We start from the raw sequence: 15,773 nt of genomic DNA on the forward strand, positions 1-15,773 counted from the left end.
TCTTGCATTTAATATGCGCCTTAGAATTTATTTGATTTAATTGGATTAAAAAAATAAAATCCAACATATAGTAAGTAAATCTGTTTCAATATTATGAATCTCTAAGATCATTTTCATTAAGGATCGAATCATATATATTAGTATAAAAATATCTTGGATAAAGATTTGTCTTCCGGCTCTATTTAATTGTACCTTACTACTAAAATAAAGTGTTTAATTCTACCTATATAGTGCTAAAGTGCGAGGATAAATAGATAATAAAGGTGCAAGAAGGAAAAGAGAAAAAATATATGCAATTTGCATACTAGCTGACTCAGTCGTCCCCACTAAATCGCACTGCCACCCCCTCCCCCGCTCTCCTGTTTTTTTCCACCGGGCACCAGCCCGTCCCACCACGCCATGAGAAAATTCGCCCGAACATGCGGGCAGCTCAGCAGCTGCGTCATCCATGTCAACCATGAACCACCTCGTGCTTCCCCATATATACGTCATGCGCAAACGCTCTTCACCACACCTCATCACCTCACCTCACCTCACCAGCAGTATACACACACCACAGGCACGCGGTTCTTTCAGCGCATATGCATTCTTTGCTCCCGGCTGCACAGCCAAGCTCTCTCCTCAGCTCCGCCGGCCGCAGCCCTGGTCCGAGCGGCGGCGGCGCGAGTAGTGCCATAGCTAGCTGCTGGCTTAGCTTGTTGGTCCGCGCGCCGACACCCGATCGATTGGCATGGCGGGCGGCCTGCCCCCAGGGTACCGCTTCTACCCGACGGAAGAGGAGCTGATATCCTTCTACCTGCGCAACAAGCTGGACAACCTCCGCGACGACATCGAGCGCGTCATCCCCGTCGTCGACGTCTACTCCGTCGACCCCTGGCAGCTCCCAGGTGCAACGCCGTAGCTAGTTAGCTAACCATTCACGCACAGGCACAGCTAGCCCACCAATTGATATGATCGAAGCGGTGCATTGCGCTAATTAATTAACCGCACGGGGTGCGCCATGAACCATGATGCATGCAGGGATTCGCGAGATGCTGCGCGGCGGCGGCGCCGGGGAGGGGGAGCAGTGGTTCTACTTCTACCCGCGGCAGGAGCGGGAGGCGCGGGGTGGGCGGCCCAGCCGGACGACGCCGTCGGGGTACTGGAAGGCCGCGGGCACGCCCGGGGTCCTCTACTCCACCGCCGATCACGACCGCCGCGCCATCGGGATGAAGAAGACCATGGTGTTCTACCGCGGCCGCGCGCCGTCGGGGACCAAGACCAAGTGGAAGATGAACGAGTACAGGGCGCTCCAGTACGAAGCCCCCGTCCCCGGCCCCGGCTCCGCCGCCGTCGGAGTTGGAGTCGGAACTGACGGGTCCTCGTCGTCGTCGTCGTCTAGCGCCCACCACCACGCCGCCGCCGTACCCGTACCACCACCACCAAACGTTGCCCCGCAGCCGCAGGTGAGATGATGCACAAACTATTAATGGACGTTGCTTTCTCTGCCGTTGTGGACATTGGCACGTAGCTTATATAGCTTCCAAATTGAGACCCACACAAGAAGCTGCGGCGCACGCATGTCGATCTCCATATATCACCCACATGTATATTGCTTAGGCGCCAGGGCAACTTGGTCGATGGTGCGTGTCGTTTTTTTTGCGCCGGATAAGTGTCCAAAAGCCACTTGCTGTTTATTTGTAGCTAGCTTTAGGTTTCATGATACTCGATGGATGCTCCTGCAAAAGTTCTTTTCTCTTTTAAAAAAAAAAAAATACTCAATGCGTGGTTCTCGCCTTGTGCCAATCTATCAACCACGCCGATTGAAGCCCATAAGTACGATCGATCTCATCATATAGTAATGTATATATATATATAGCCTTCGATTCTTTGGGAACTTGGCTCATGTTGCATGGAGGAAGAACGTACTAGTATTTTTTTTAAGAACTCTATATATATTGTGCTGAGAGAAAACAAAAATACTTATTGCACTCTGGTCTCGATCTGGGGATTCTTTTGCTAACTTGATGTACGTACGTATATGGTGTTGCAGTTGCAGCCGAGGGGCGAGTTTAGCCTGTGTCGACTCTACACCAAATCTGGGAGCCTGAGACAGTTTGACCGGCGGCCGCTCGCAGCTGCGGGAGGCGGCGTCGTCCCTGGCGAGGACCCGGCGGGGCCGTCCACGGCAGTCGCCGCGTCGCCGCCGGATGATGACGATGGCTCCGGCAGCAGCTCCATGCAACAGCAGCAGCTGACGGAGAGAGGTGCCAACGATCCATACGGTGACGACGACGTGGCGGTGACGACGGAGAGAGAAGGTGCCCACGATCCTTTCGGTGACGACGTGGCCATCTTGGATGCCCTTTTATACTGGCCCGGAGACTAGACGTAGTGCACTTGCAAGACCTGTTCGTGCGCGTGCGTCGGTGTGTAACATGCATCCACACGCGCGACCTGAGACTACTCATTAATTTCCTCAAATCAAAGCACTCTCAAAATCTGGAGAGGTACATGTACCACGGTAGCTACTGGCTTCATTTTACGTACTACTTACCATTTGAATTTGTTGCAGGGAACAAGCAGGCTAAATTAAGGCCGCCTGTCCGTTTGGACATGTAATAGTAGTTGTTCGGTGTATTAACAGCTTATTACAGTTTTGCGATGTTTGCACTTGGTTGGATTTTTTTTTCTTTCTTTCGCGAACTAACAATGCTTAGCATGTACGGAGTATTTCATTAAGAGGGTACTTGGTTGGATTTTTGGGCAGTCGTCTTGCAGATTCCCTGTTTTATTTGCTACATACTTCTTCCGGCTGCAGGCCTGTAGCTCCATAGGCTTATGTATAGTGGAAGCCTTTGGTGTTGTAGCCACAGCCCACAGCTGTTGCAGCAGGAACAAGCTGCTAAGTCCTGGATGTTTATGTGATAGCTTTCGATACACTGTGAGTTAAACTCTGTAAACTCCTTTCTAATTTTGTTGTTGTAAATAAGTAGTGAGATTTGAGTTTTCCTCAAGGAAGGCTTAATAAGACCGTGTGGACTAGTATAAACTAGAGACCTGGTGGGCCCTACAAATTTATACTTCCTGAAAAATCGTATAAACACATAGTTATTGTCCGCATACAAATTCAGAGAACCAATTTGCTAAATTCTTCCAATTGAATTGATTCCTATATGAAGTGGGTAACCACTTGGTAGGGCTCCTCTGCAGAAGCCAGAGCCGGAAAAGAGCTAGCCCTACCAGACGGGGCCGTGCTCAAGCTAAGCCTAGCGTTTGGTCACAGGTTTGCGAATACACCCCTCCATTTTTAAATATATGAGCAAGTTGTCGGAAACATTATATATATCTAAGAAGAAGGAGTATACTTTTAAAATAAAATAAATTTAATTTAGGTCGTCGCTCTAACTAAGATGATGGTTCGAAGGAACTTAAGCATTACTCCCTTCGTTCCAGAATATAAGGCGTAACTACCTCTGGTTCAAAGACCAAGGAACATATTTAATTATCTCTCTCAACACTAGTATTACTGCATCAATGTACGTGTATATAGAGAAAGCACGCCTTATATTATGGAACTTGAACAAAAAGTGGTTACGTCTTATATATATTAGGACCGAGGAAGTACTAGCAAAAATGCTCATGTCCTACAAAAAAAAGTGTGGCATGCATTTTTCTTAAATGGGCACACCATTAGTATTTGACAATAACATCACAGGGACAGTTTTCTTAAATGCAAAAAGGTCTTTGAGCATGGAATTGCACATCATTCCAAATTTGCGACAGCATTATCGTCCTGTTCGTTTGGACTTGTTTGGCTAATAAGTCATGGCTGAAAGTACTGTTGGCTGATTTGGTGTTAGAAAAAAATATTGTTCGTTGACTGAAAAAGTACGGCTTATAAGCCAAACAAGCCCAAACGAACATGGTGTATATCAGTGTATGCTTGAGTTACATCAGGAGATCGACTTGGATAATGCGCCACACACTTAACAAAACTGTACTCCTAATTGAGACCATAGCCCTATCTCCTGGAGAACCTGCCTAGGCCAGGCATTGAACGCCTATTTATAGTTAGATGCACCTGCGTGGCTTTTTTTTTTTTGTGACAGCCCTGCTCTCCATCATCATTCAGCCGAAGCCTCAAACACAATTTGATCATACACGCACACTGGAGTTACATGCCACGTCTTCGAGCGATGCGATGCTGACACTTCTTTTGCTAGAGAATGCGCTACCTTATTACAAATTCTACTAACAAAAGAAAGCGTAAAGGACTGAAAAGCAAGGCTGAGTTCAGCAATCTCCTTCAACGTTGAATCAATAATCGATCGCTGAGAGTCTCTCTTGTTCCACAGTTGCACCAGTTGTAGGCAATCAGTCTCCACTGCCACGTTTTGCACTCCTAATTGGCTGGCAAAAATCAAGCTATCCTTGCAGGCCAAAGCTTCCATGGAACATGCATCAAAGCCTTTTATCATACCACTTTGCTTGTGTTGCATAAAAGGTGCCGCTATGGTCCCTGATGACACGTGAAGTTGCCCCTTGTTTGCTTTCATCATAGAAGGCGGCATCCGTGTTAATTTTCAGACACCCCTGTAGCGGCTTCTTCCATCTATTGGCTGCTCTCTCCACGACTTCATCTTTGTGGTTCAACTGCCAAAGATCAAAGGCCGTATCCCTGGCCCAAATCACTGTCTGATGAATAGGCATAGAGAGTTCGCCATGGCGCCGTTTATTACGCATCATCCACAGCGCCCACATACCGCATAAGATGACCGCGCGGTCTTGCTTTGTGCATAGGTCCGACAACAGGTCCGACGCCCAGGTTGTCGGATTCAGGTCAGGCACGTTCACTTGCGATGACATCTTGGTCTGTTCCCAAAAGAGCTTTGCCACCGTACAGTCTAGAAGAACATGCTTGCGTGGCTTCGTAGGTGTGACTCCCCAAGATAAAGATTACGGAGTACCTAACAATCCTATGGCGGATCTAGATGAAAATCTAGGGGGGGCTTAAGTTCACATGGTGACAAAGGCATCAAGCTCAGATCAATGCTCCCCCCCCCCCGGCAGATCCGCCGCTGATCCTATTATAGAACTTCATCCATGGCTAGCGGATATGTGCATGATCGCTTTCTCCAAGGAATCAATCATCTGCAGGCTGTAGTTTTTTATTTTCATCTATGATTTGCATCTATTGAAAAAAAAACAAGGTGTCACAAGTCACAACGCTACAAAAACTTATTTTAAGGGTCTATTTGGTACACAGAAATAAGTTGAAAATAAAAACCAAATGGCAAGCTCTTCTAGAACTTTTTTTGGCACGTTTCTCACTGTAGCCCCTATTTATATAAAACGAGCTACATTATCCTGGCCGTGGTTTTTATTCATTTGTACAACTTCTTAGAGATTAAAGTACCTTCTTTGGGAAGCTATACCAAATATGGCCAAACTTGGTGAGAACCATCCCTAAGCATGATAACAACGTGGTCATTAACGAGTTTATTGGAGGCTTGAACCTTGGGGCTCAATCTAATCTTTGCCATCTAATCAAAACCTGAGCCGAGTTGACCTGTAGGTACATGGATTCATTTGAGATTTGATCGATCGGTCCGTATGGTTCCTAAATTTGACCGCGCCGCGCACAGACTTAGGGGCCGTTCGGCCGGTGCAAATACCAGCCGGACAACATTGTTCCCCTCCCATAAATTTTTTCAGATTTCTCTAAATTTCTCCCAACGAATAGGGCCTTAATGTGGTCGGCAAGACCGCGACAGAGTCCCGCACGCACCAAATTAACGTGCACAAAAGAGTAGCTAGCTAGCCGTCGCTGGGATGGATGGCACTTTCGCGTTGACTAGACGCTGAACGTTCCTGCAGGGAGAACGCGGCATGCACTGATGCTCGGTCCCGTACGCTTCTGATTCAGGCGTTCAGCTTCTGATCTCTGATTTGGCTCGTGCATGACGACTTTCGTGTTTGTCAGGCAGCACTCACAGCTAATTTGATTTGGGAAGTCATTCTCCAGAAAAAGAGCCGAAGCACACGACGCATCACAGATCAAAAACGACGTGTCGTTGTACAGCCAGCACGTCTCTGCTATATATGCGGATCGCTGCCAAGATTGTTGGGTACGATCTTATTATCACGAGCACATACTTGTTTATAGGAGTAGTGAAGGCTCGTTGCTTTCTTGTCGTGGGTTCCGGCTCTTTCCGGACCGACTGATTGAAGGCGGGAATGGTGGAGGTCTAAGCACCACACTGAGTCCGGGACTCAGGTGTGGGGGCTTAGAGTCCAAGTTTGGACGGAGACCTGGGCCCCTTGACAGGAGAGTGGTGGGTTGATCCTGCTTGTGCCTAGGGTACAAGCGGGGCGTGTGTTTCAGGGTACCGAGCTAAGCACATTGATTCGCGAATCGCCGAGCAATCCGGTATGACTTGTCTACAGTCTAGCACCGTAGTAAGAACTAGAAGATGAAATGTGGTGAAATAAAACTGTTTGCTCAATTCTTGCTTGAAAGTAGAACATGTGCTTACATAGAATGGTTAGCTAATGAACTAATCATGACTGCTAATAAAACACATACATAAGGATTTACTACTAGTATTGTTTTTTTTTTGCAAAAAAGAAAACCCAGCAAACCATAAAGCTTATCATATCCTTTGGAGTCGGGAAATTATTTTCATTAGTCGGGTAAGTCTTGCGAGTACATTGTGTACTTAGGCCCTGTTTGGTTGAGCTTTTAGCTTTGACTTTTGGCCCCAAAAGCCAAAAGCCCAACCAAAGAGGCTGCTTTTGGAGGGTGCTTTTTCAGAAGCAGCTGCTTTTCCGTAGTTCATTTTTGAAAGCCGGTTTGACCCTGCTTTTGGTTTTTGGTTTTCTGCTTTTCGAAATTGGTGGAATAAAAAGCTCTTCCATAGTTGTTTCAAGAGAGATAAAGATAAAAGGTATATTTTATACTTGTTTAACCAAACAGCTTTCAGCTTTTCTACAGCTCACAGCCCACAGCAGCTTTTCCACAGCTCACAGCCCACAACAGCTTTTTCCCACAGCCACAGCTCAACCAAACAGAGCCTTAGGGTTTATTTACCCCTGTTGCAGATGCAGCTTGAAGTGTAGCTGTTGTGTGAAGGATTCTTCTGGTGCGCATAGACGGATCCTTGTATATTATTGATAGATGTTTATTTTAATTCTGTTGTTTAAATTCTGCACTCTGAACTGGGTACTGTAATAATGTATTTCTAAGAACTCTGGTAGTATGAAATGGACTAAGTATTGTAAACTCGTTCTCATTATTGGATTCTGGAGGAAAAACGTGGATTATTTGAGTTCTTCCTTGGGCGTGCTCGACAGAATCCGTCCGATGTAGCTTGCTTTCGGGGTGCTTAGTGTCTGGTGGAAGACGAGCGCCTCCGAAGGTGTGTTATTTCGGACGGTCCTGCCACACATATGGTCATATACCCTGTTCGTTTGGCTGATAAGCCATAACTGAAAATACTATTGATTGATTATTGTGAGAGAAAAATACTGTTAATACGGCCCTTAAGCTGAGCGAACCGGGCGTGGACCGATCGGTCCGTATGGTTCCTGAATTTTACCGCGCCGCGCACAGACTTAATGTGGTCGTCAAGACTGCGACAGAGTCCACACCAAATTAACGTGCACAAAAGAGTAGCTAGCTAGCCGTCGCTGGGATGGATGGCACTTTCGCGTTGACTAGACGCTGAACGTTCCTGCAGGGAGAGCGCGGCATGCACTGATGCTCGGCCCCGTACGCTTCTGATTCAGGCGTTCAGCTTCTGATCTCTGATTTGGCTCGTGCATGACGACTTGCGTGTTTGTCAGGCAGCACTCACAGCTAGTTTGATTTGGGAAGTCATTCTCCAAAAAAAGAGCCGAAGCGCACGACGCATCACAGGATCAAAAACGACGTGTCGTTGTACAGCCAGCACGTCTCTGCTATATATGCGGATCGTTGCCAAGATTGTTGGGCTACGATCTTATCCGTGATTCGGGCGGCCCACGGCTTGCACAGTTGCACTCACGTTCTAGTACTGTTCCACCGCTTTCCTGACGACGGCCAGAGCATCCAATCCAAACGTGGGCGGCCCGCGGCCGGTTGTATCCTGTTTTTCTCTGCCACTGGGGATCGATGCAGCAGCACTGTACCTGACTGCAGCCAGAACAGCACCAGGCAGCACGCCCACGCCCCCACGGCCCCACCCAAGTGCGGAAGTGCCCAACTACGGAATACCCAATCAAAGGGGTCATCATGACAAAAAAAAACACCGAGACGCTGCGGCTACGGTATAGTGGTCGTCACATCAGAAGTCACAGTGTTTCACTCCAAAATATGGGATGACGCGTGACTGAAAATTCATACAGTACCACCAAATACAGTACGTACTTTGCACTCCCGTATTCGTCTTCAACGATCGAGAGGCAACCTATCATGTGCAAATCAACTAACTTACACAAACTTAGAAATTATTCATGTGAATCATTAGATGCTGATCTAATAGATGGGGTAAAGAGGCTTAAGCGCAAAAAAAAAAAAGGCCCGACAGGTGGGGGGCTTAAGCGTAAAAAAATCACACCTCTCATTATATCCATTGGATCAGCATCTAGTGGTCCTGATGGCTAGTTTTTAAGTTTGTACAGGTTTGTTGGTTTGAATCTGATACGTTGCCTCAAATGTCATTTGGCTGAGTACTGTTGATTGATTTATCGTGAAAGAAATATATTATTCATTAGTTGAAAAAGTATAGCTTATAAGCCAAGTGAACCGCACGAAAGCTCACAGAAAAATTTATACTAGTATAAAATGTATAAAAGCTGCGACGCGCATTTCGTGTCGGGCGTTAGCTGCTTCTTCGTCTCGTGTCGCTCAACTGAAGAAACGAATCGTGCACGGTGCACCGAAACGAGACGTAGCAGCTTTTCTCGCGACGCACGGTTCCGCAGAACAAGCCCACTAAAAAGGGGCAGAAAAGGCGACGGCTGGCGGATTCGTCGGGCGAATGGCACGTAGCCCGCTAGGCTTCCCGTCGTCCTTCGCTAGTCCACTCCACTCGAATTACTGCCTCCGAAGGAGTCGACATGACCGCGGTCAACAACAAGATGTGAGCACAAAAAAGCGCGCCACAGGAAACAGACCGTGCCCAGTTGATCAGGATGCTACCGAAACGAACTCTTCGAGAACTATTTCAAGAGCGGGTAAGAAAGGATCCCTCAGAGATGGCATCTTTAAGAACCGTTGGGCGCGGGATATTGTCGACGCGTCAGCCACCCAAGTACTCTGTCAGTACCTTTAGGTGTGGGGCATTCTTCGCGACGTCGTTCTCCATCCGTTGCAGGAGGATCGCTTTGGTTGGCGTTGGACTGTGGATGGAAGGTACTCCGCATCATCCGCGTACCGAGCCTTCTTCGCTGGCTCATTGTCGTTGTTGGGAGCCAACGAACTGTGGAAGACCAAAGCACCGTTGCGCGTGAAGTTCTTCTTCTGGTTGGCGCTGCATCACCACCTATGGACCGCGGAACGACGCAGAAGACATGGGCTGCAGGATGATGATGCTTGCATCCTTTGCGGCCAAGAACTAGAGACTGGTGATCATCTGTTCGTTGGGTGCGTCCTTGCCAGATAGCTCTGGTTCTCCCTGTTGGCATCCGTTGGACTGACGGAGCTTGTTTCGGCGACCACGGAGGAACTAGCGTCATGGTGGCTTCGTCAGCGGCTACGGCTGGAGGTTGCGCTGTGACCGGCCTTCGATTCCCTAGTGCTGCTCACCTCTTGGATCCTCTAGAAGGAGAGGAACAATAGGACATTCTCGTAGACGGCATCCTGAAGGTGGTTCGCAAGGCGGATGATTGGGTGCAGGCAAGATTTAAGACACTTTCGGTGGTTTGCCCGCTTTTGGTCGAAAAACTTAGCTGTAATGTAATCCCTAACGATGTATCCAGTAGATAAGAGTACGGGTTCTAGTCAACCTTGATGGCTACTCGTCATCGGGATTTGACTAAGTTGTTCCTTGAAACTTTTACCTCTTAATGAAATACGGGTGAATGGTTCGATCGTGGAAAAAAAAGAACTCTGCGAGAACTCGCTGGAATTAGGAAAGCGAATCATCAAATGCTTATTCATAGGTGGGTTGGGATCCTTAGCCATATGGTTACAATGATTTTTGCTAATTGATTTTTTTAGAAAAATATTGTTTCCAACGAGAAGTAAGATGTGAAATGTCCGTAGGGGAATTTGAATTCCTACCAAACACATACTTAAATGTGTGCGTAGATGTGATTAGAGCATGTTCAATCGTCAACTGGCTGGTGTCAAGCTTGGTCCTGGATCGTGCAATTTCGAGTTTCAATTGCCAAGTAAGCCATGGCTCTGAATCATTGACCCTATGAAGTTTGGAGTCAATTTTGTACTACACGAGGTCAAAAACTAGCAACGTTACGGCCAGGCCGTGGGCCACTCCGTTGGTGGTCCACTTCTTGAATTAGAGAGAAAACCTATCTACGCCGTGAGGCCGGCCCATGGGCTGAGCAGATGTTCTTGTTACTATTGCCGATGCTCGATGTACCTATGAAAGGAATATAGGAATTGCCGATGCTCCCCTCTCAAAAAAAAGAAAAAAAGGAATTGCCGATGCAGTTCAACTTGCCAAGGGGGCCAACTTCTGGGGGCCACCGGACAAAAGGCAACCCGTTGACTTGAACGAGACCAACAAACTTTCCACAGGTTTCAAAAAAAAACTTTCCACGCAGAACCGTGAACGAAAAAACAAACAAACGGCTGAAACCCAGGCGGAGGCGGAAAAATGTTAGGGTCCACCCGAAATCCATGGGAGAAGAAAAACCGAGGACTCGCAAAGCGCGAACCGTCCAGCCGTAAGCCCCGCCCGACGTCTGTTCACTCGCGTTCACCGCTGTGGCCGTGCTCGCGCGCAGCAGCGCAACACATGTCCACTGAACCAGCGCCGGACCCGGCTCCAGAATTTTTTACAATTTAGCCCATTTTTTTAAAAGTTTCTCACAAATAGACCCCTGGCGGAAAGAATTCAGAAAATAGACCCTTAGCTCGGCGCCATTGATGCTGACGCCGAGCTAACACGTCTCGACGCCAGCGTCCCTGGCGTCGAGGTCCTAGGTTCGGTGGATGACATGGCAGGGAGCTCGGCGCCAGTCACTCTAGCGCCGAGCTCGACGCCGTAGATCTTGGCGCCAAGCTCGGCGCCGTAGATCTTGGCGCCGAGCTCCCTGCCATTTAACCCCAGCCCAACCTTCCTGCCCGAGCGTTCTTCCTCTTCTTTCTCCTCTCTCTTGGGTTTTTTCTCTCCCCACTTCACGAATCCACATATTGGACCTTGAAAACCTTGATTTGATCCGTAGATCTTCGAGAGCAAGGTATCCTCTCTTCCCTCCTAGTTTTTTTCGCATCGATTCGGTATATATTAGTCGGATTTTTGAACGTAATAATCGTCATCACTTAGGGTTTCATTCTATCCCTCAATATATGTATTATACAACCATAGGATGATGCCAAGGCATGGAAAAAGCTAGCAAACCTAGGCGCATATAGTTATGTTATTGGTTCATTGTTGTCCATCAAATAGGAAACCCTAGGTTTAGGGTTTAATGTTAACTGCTTTCGGTTCTTAGAACAAAATTGGTTGTATTGTAGTTATGGTTCTCATTGACATTTATTTGTGATGTTTTGATTTATGTTTGTTAAATTACATCCGTTTTGTTAGATGCAAGAAATGTTTCGGGAGGAGTTTTGGCGAAAACGGGGTCGTCCTCGAGAATTATACCCCGACGCGTTTAGCAAAGATGCCCCCATCCCTCCTGACCTCCCTGTCTCTAACTGTGACTGTGGTTTCTTGGCCCATGTTTTTCAATCGAAACATCCGGACATAGCGGCGCGTTGCTTCTACACATGCAGTCGTTTTAATGTAAGAAATTATTTCCACTATCCTTTTTTTACTTGTGTAAGTATGCTACTAATATTTTGTTAGAATCTCGTTGTGTAGGACCATGAGAGGTGTTTTTTCTTTCAGTGGATCGATGGTGCAGACAAGTTTGATCCTAGGTACCTCCTTTTCGACGATTGGTTTAGAGGGAGACATCTACGTGAGCACTTCAAGCGGTGGGTTCCACCCCCCTAACCCTCTGCCAAAGATGGCTAAGGAGAAGCACCTAGCCACAGTTAGACGACTCGAGAAATCTCCTCTGTGCGGTTGCGGAGATCGAGCTGTGATAAACCCTGAGAATACATTAGAGTTTGTGTGTCCAAACAAGCATGAAGTAAGTGCAAAGTGTATGTGTTCAAATCTTGAGCTATATGTGTTCATGTACTAATGTCTCATTATTTAGGTGTTTTCAATGGCGAAGTGTCGTTTCAAGGAATGGCTGTATGGTCATAAGAACCAATGGCCAGAAGAACCACGGAGGGTTAAGGAAAAGAAGAAAGAAAAGGTAATCTACAAAGCACCTCCTGTCATGTGCGAATGTGGTGTTAAATCCAACTATGGCCTAGTCCCTTCGGAGCTTGGAATATGCCATTATTGCGGCCATATGATTAAGTATGACGAGGTTTGTTATTTTTGTGGTAAACATGAAATCGTATTTTGTTTCTTTTGCTAAGACATATATGATAGAATTTTCCGTTTGAACAGTGCACTAGGAAATGCAGGTGGGAATGTTATGATGGTCAAGCTAAGTTCTTGGATGAACTGAAGAAGAGGCAACTAATTGCACAGAAAAGGGGATATGGACCTGACTACGTCAACCTATTCGTTAAACATCACAAAGAAAAGATGTGTGAGTTTGCTAGACAACGCGGTATTTGTAACCCGATCGATGTTGGGCTTAACAAATGGGGATTGGAGAGACGGATGATGTTAGAGGAGGAGAGGGCAAGGAATGAGGCAAGGGAGGATACAAGAGTATAGATGCAGGTCTTGAACGAGCATGTTGCTACATTATGTGCTAGTGAGTGCTTGAAAGCATTTTTTCGTTGCCTGATTTTAAATGTAATATAATCGCGTTGCTAACTGATTGCATTTTATACATGAAGAGATTGGTTGCAGCGAGGAACATGCCGCAGAGGTGGCTCGTGCAAGGTATGAGGAGAAGAAGTTAGATGAGCATAGATCGCGAGCTAGTCGCACCGTTCAATCACCGATTATGTTATCTGATGAGGGGGACGAGGATGAAGACGATGACACTGGCAGACTGGTGAGCTCATTGCTCTAGCAGAGGCGGGCATGCAGGCGTAGGAGGCTGGGGATGACACTAGCAGACTGAGCGAGCTCATCACTCTAGCAGAGACGGGCATACAGGCGAGGGAAACTGAGGACGACACTGGCAGACTGAGCGAGCTCATCGCTCCAGCAGAGGCGGGCTTACAGGCGGAGGAGGATGACGACGCGTTCTTCACTCAGGCCACAGCGGCCATAGATAAAGCGGAGGCCGCTTACTACAGGAGACAGGTAGGTCAGAGCAACGTAGGTGAGCCTAGCCACAGCAACAGGATTGTGGTAGAGGACTGGTACTCAGATGATGAGTTGCTTACTCAGTACGTTTCAGACTGAGGATTTGGAAGTGCATTTGCCCCTATGTCTACTATCGGCATGTACTTCTAGTATTAATATGTTGTGTAATGTGGCATAGTATTGAACTTTTCATTATGTGGCTGTTTTCATTATTTATGGTCTTAATATTCTGCTTAATGATACGGACGTATTGAAATGTGAACACTTGCTGCAAAAAAAAACTAACGACGTACGACATTATATAAATCAACACACGAAACACATGAAATGACATGTGACTACATGTACCGAACCTGGGTACAGAGTTTCCTTTGACTAAACCTAACATGCCTTAGGTAATTAAACCAAACAACAAACACATAGATATGGTATGTGAAAAAGATAAAGTCATCCTAGTAGTGTGGCCACATAGCAAATTGTGTTGCACCTTCTCTATAGTAGCCTCCCGTTGTTGGTGGTGGTGGTGGTGGGGGTGATGGGGGAGGCCCCTTGTTGTTGTGGTTAGGGTAGGTGCAATATGGATCATTGCAGAGTGCCTCCTGTGACTCGGTACTATTGTTGCTGTCGTCCTATCCGTCGTCCTTGTAACCGCTGCTAACTTCCCTTTCTAGATCCAAGATACAATCCTATAGGTAGTAGATGTACTCCACATGCGGATAAATAGGTCGAGGATTGACCCACCTACTGAACCCATAGTTTTCTTTGACCAAGGAAGACTACAATAAGTCTGTCGTGTAAGTTATATACAAGAGAAACATATTGAAGAAATAAATAGTAATAGTAATTACACATGCTCGCGGGCATTTGAAGAAACGACGACCTCCATCTATTTCCTCGGTGAACATCTGCACTAGGCAGTCCTCACCATGCATGTATTTTGGTCACTCTTCTTTCCGTTCATCGTATCCTCTCAGTGGTGCCTCTTTGGTGAAATCACTTTTGCTCTCAACTAGGAACCTCTCATAAAGAGCTTCCTCAAAGAAATCAAGACCAAGAGGACCCTCCCACCCCCAGGTAGTTCCCTTCCCCTTTCCTCTTCCTCTGGATGACCCTCCAGACACTGGTACTGCAACGAAAGAAAATGCTGAGGAGTGTTCTTCTTCCTAGTTGTGTGTGTGTGAATAAGAGGGAGTGAGTGGTTATTTATAGGCTGAGAGGAGAAATGGAGGCTTCTCAGTGTGCCATGTCAGCGATCCGTGTGCCTCTTCACCTAAGCCCTTGGATCAAACAGTCATAAGATGGATGGTGGAGATAGAGTGGAGTTGTGCTTCCTTGCATGCTAGTACTATGTCAGTGATGTGATAAATCATTGTTGTCCCTGTATCTGAAAAGTCTATTTTTATTATCTGAAAAGCATAGAATCGTTCACTGTTGCTTGGTAACCCTACATTCATCTACAAATCGTATGTACGATATGTTTGGATTATACACTTTCTAATAAATTTATAGTTAATCTGTGTACTACATTTGTGCCTTTTTAGCAGTGTAGTATGATTATTGTTTCTCGAGAAAAATTCGTAAGAGTTTCTCTTGTTTTAGGAGCATCCACAGTTACAAACAGATACATCATTATATATTCCAAATATCTAATCATCCAAGGAGCAAAATGCAACCACAACGAACATCACAACCAACATAATATGTCCTGCATAGTCCAAATAGTCCACAATGTCCATACAGTCCCAAATAGTTATAGAAAAGTAAATACAAAATCCATAATAGTGCATACTAACAACTACCACATCCCTCACTGCCTCCTACTCTTGCCCTTACCCTTGTGACCGAGAGCGCTCATACTAGGAGTGTAAGGGTCACGTGGACGGCGTCGCCTAGTGCCTAGAGACGGTGTAGGATGAGTCGAGGGAGCGTCATGGAGCTAAGAGGGGCCAAGCTCCTCGTGCCTCTTATCCACATCGTCGTTGTTGTCGTCTTCCTCGTCCTTGTCCCCGTCCCCTGTAGCTGCTTGTCTGGAGAAACTCAAGCCTCCTCTGCCCGCTGAAGGAACATACACGTCTTGCGTCATGTCTGTCCTGCAACCACAACGACCAGCCGTACGGCGTAGACGACGTGACAACCTCTGTTGTACAAAACTATGTTAACTGAAAGAATCTAACGTATTAATGATATGTTTGAAAGAATATTTTTAATCTTACGTTCAGGAAGCCAAGTATGTAGTCGTCATTGACTCTCGGCCGAATGCGCTCGATCTCTTCAACTGAGCATTTGAGTGTATTG

General features: G+C 46.6%; 1 protein-coding gene across 1 annotated transcript; it reads left to right on the top strand.

Moving 5' to 3' along the window:
• Window positions 1-532: 532 nt before the first annotated feature.
• LOC136453636 (NAC domain-containing protein 90-like) lies at window positions 533-2,765 on the top strand. The gene is made up of 3 exons (XM_066454194.1): window positions 533-887; window positions 1,021-1,445; window positions 2,033-2,765. The coding sequence occupies exons 1-3, from the start codon at window positions 731-733 to the stop codon at window positions 2,366-2,368; spliced, it is 918 nt and encodes a 305-aa protein (XP_066310291.1). The 5' UTR covers window positions 533-730; the 3' UTR covers window positions 2,369-2,765.
• Window positions 2,766-15,773: the final 13,008 nt, after the last annotated feature.

The sequence above is a fragment of the Miscanthus floridulus genome, chromosome 5, assembly GCF_019320115.1.
Source record: "Miscanthus floridulus cultivar M001 chromosome 5, ASM1932011v1, whole genome shotgun sequence".
Lineage (NCBI taxonomy): Eukaryota > Viridiplantae > Streptophyta > Magnoliopsida > Poales > Poaceae > Miscanthus > Miscanthus floridulus.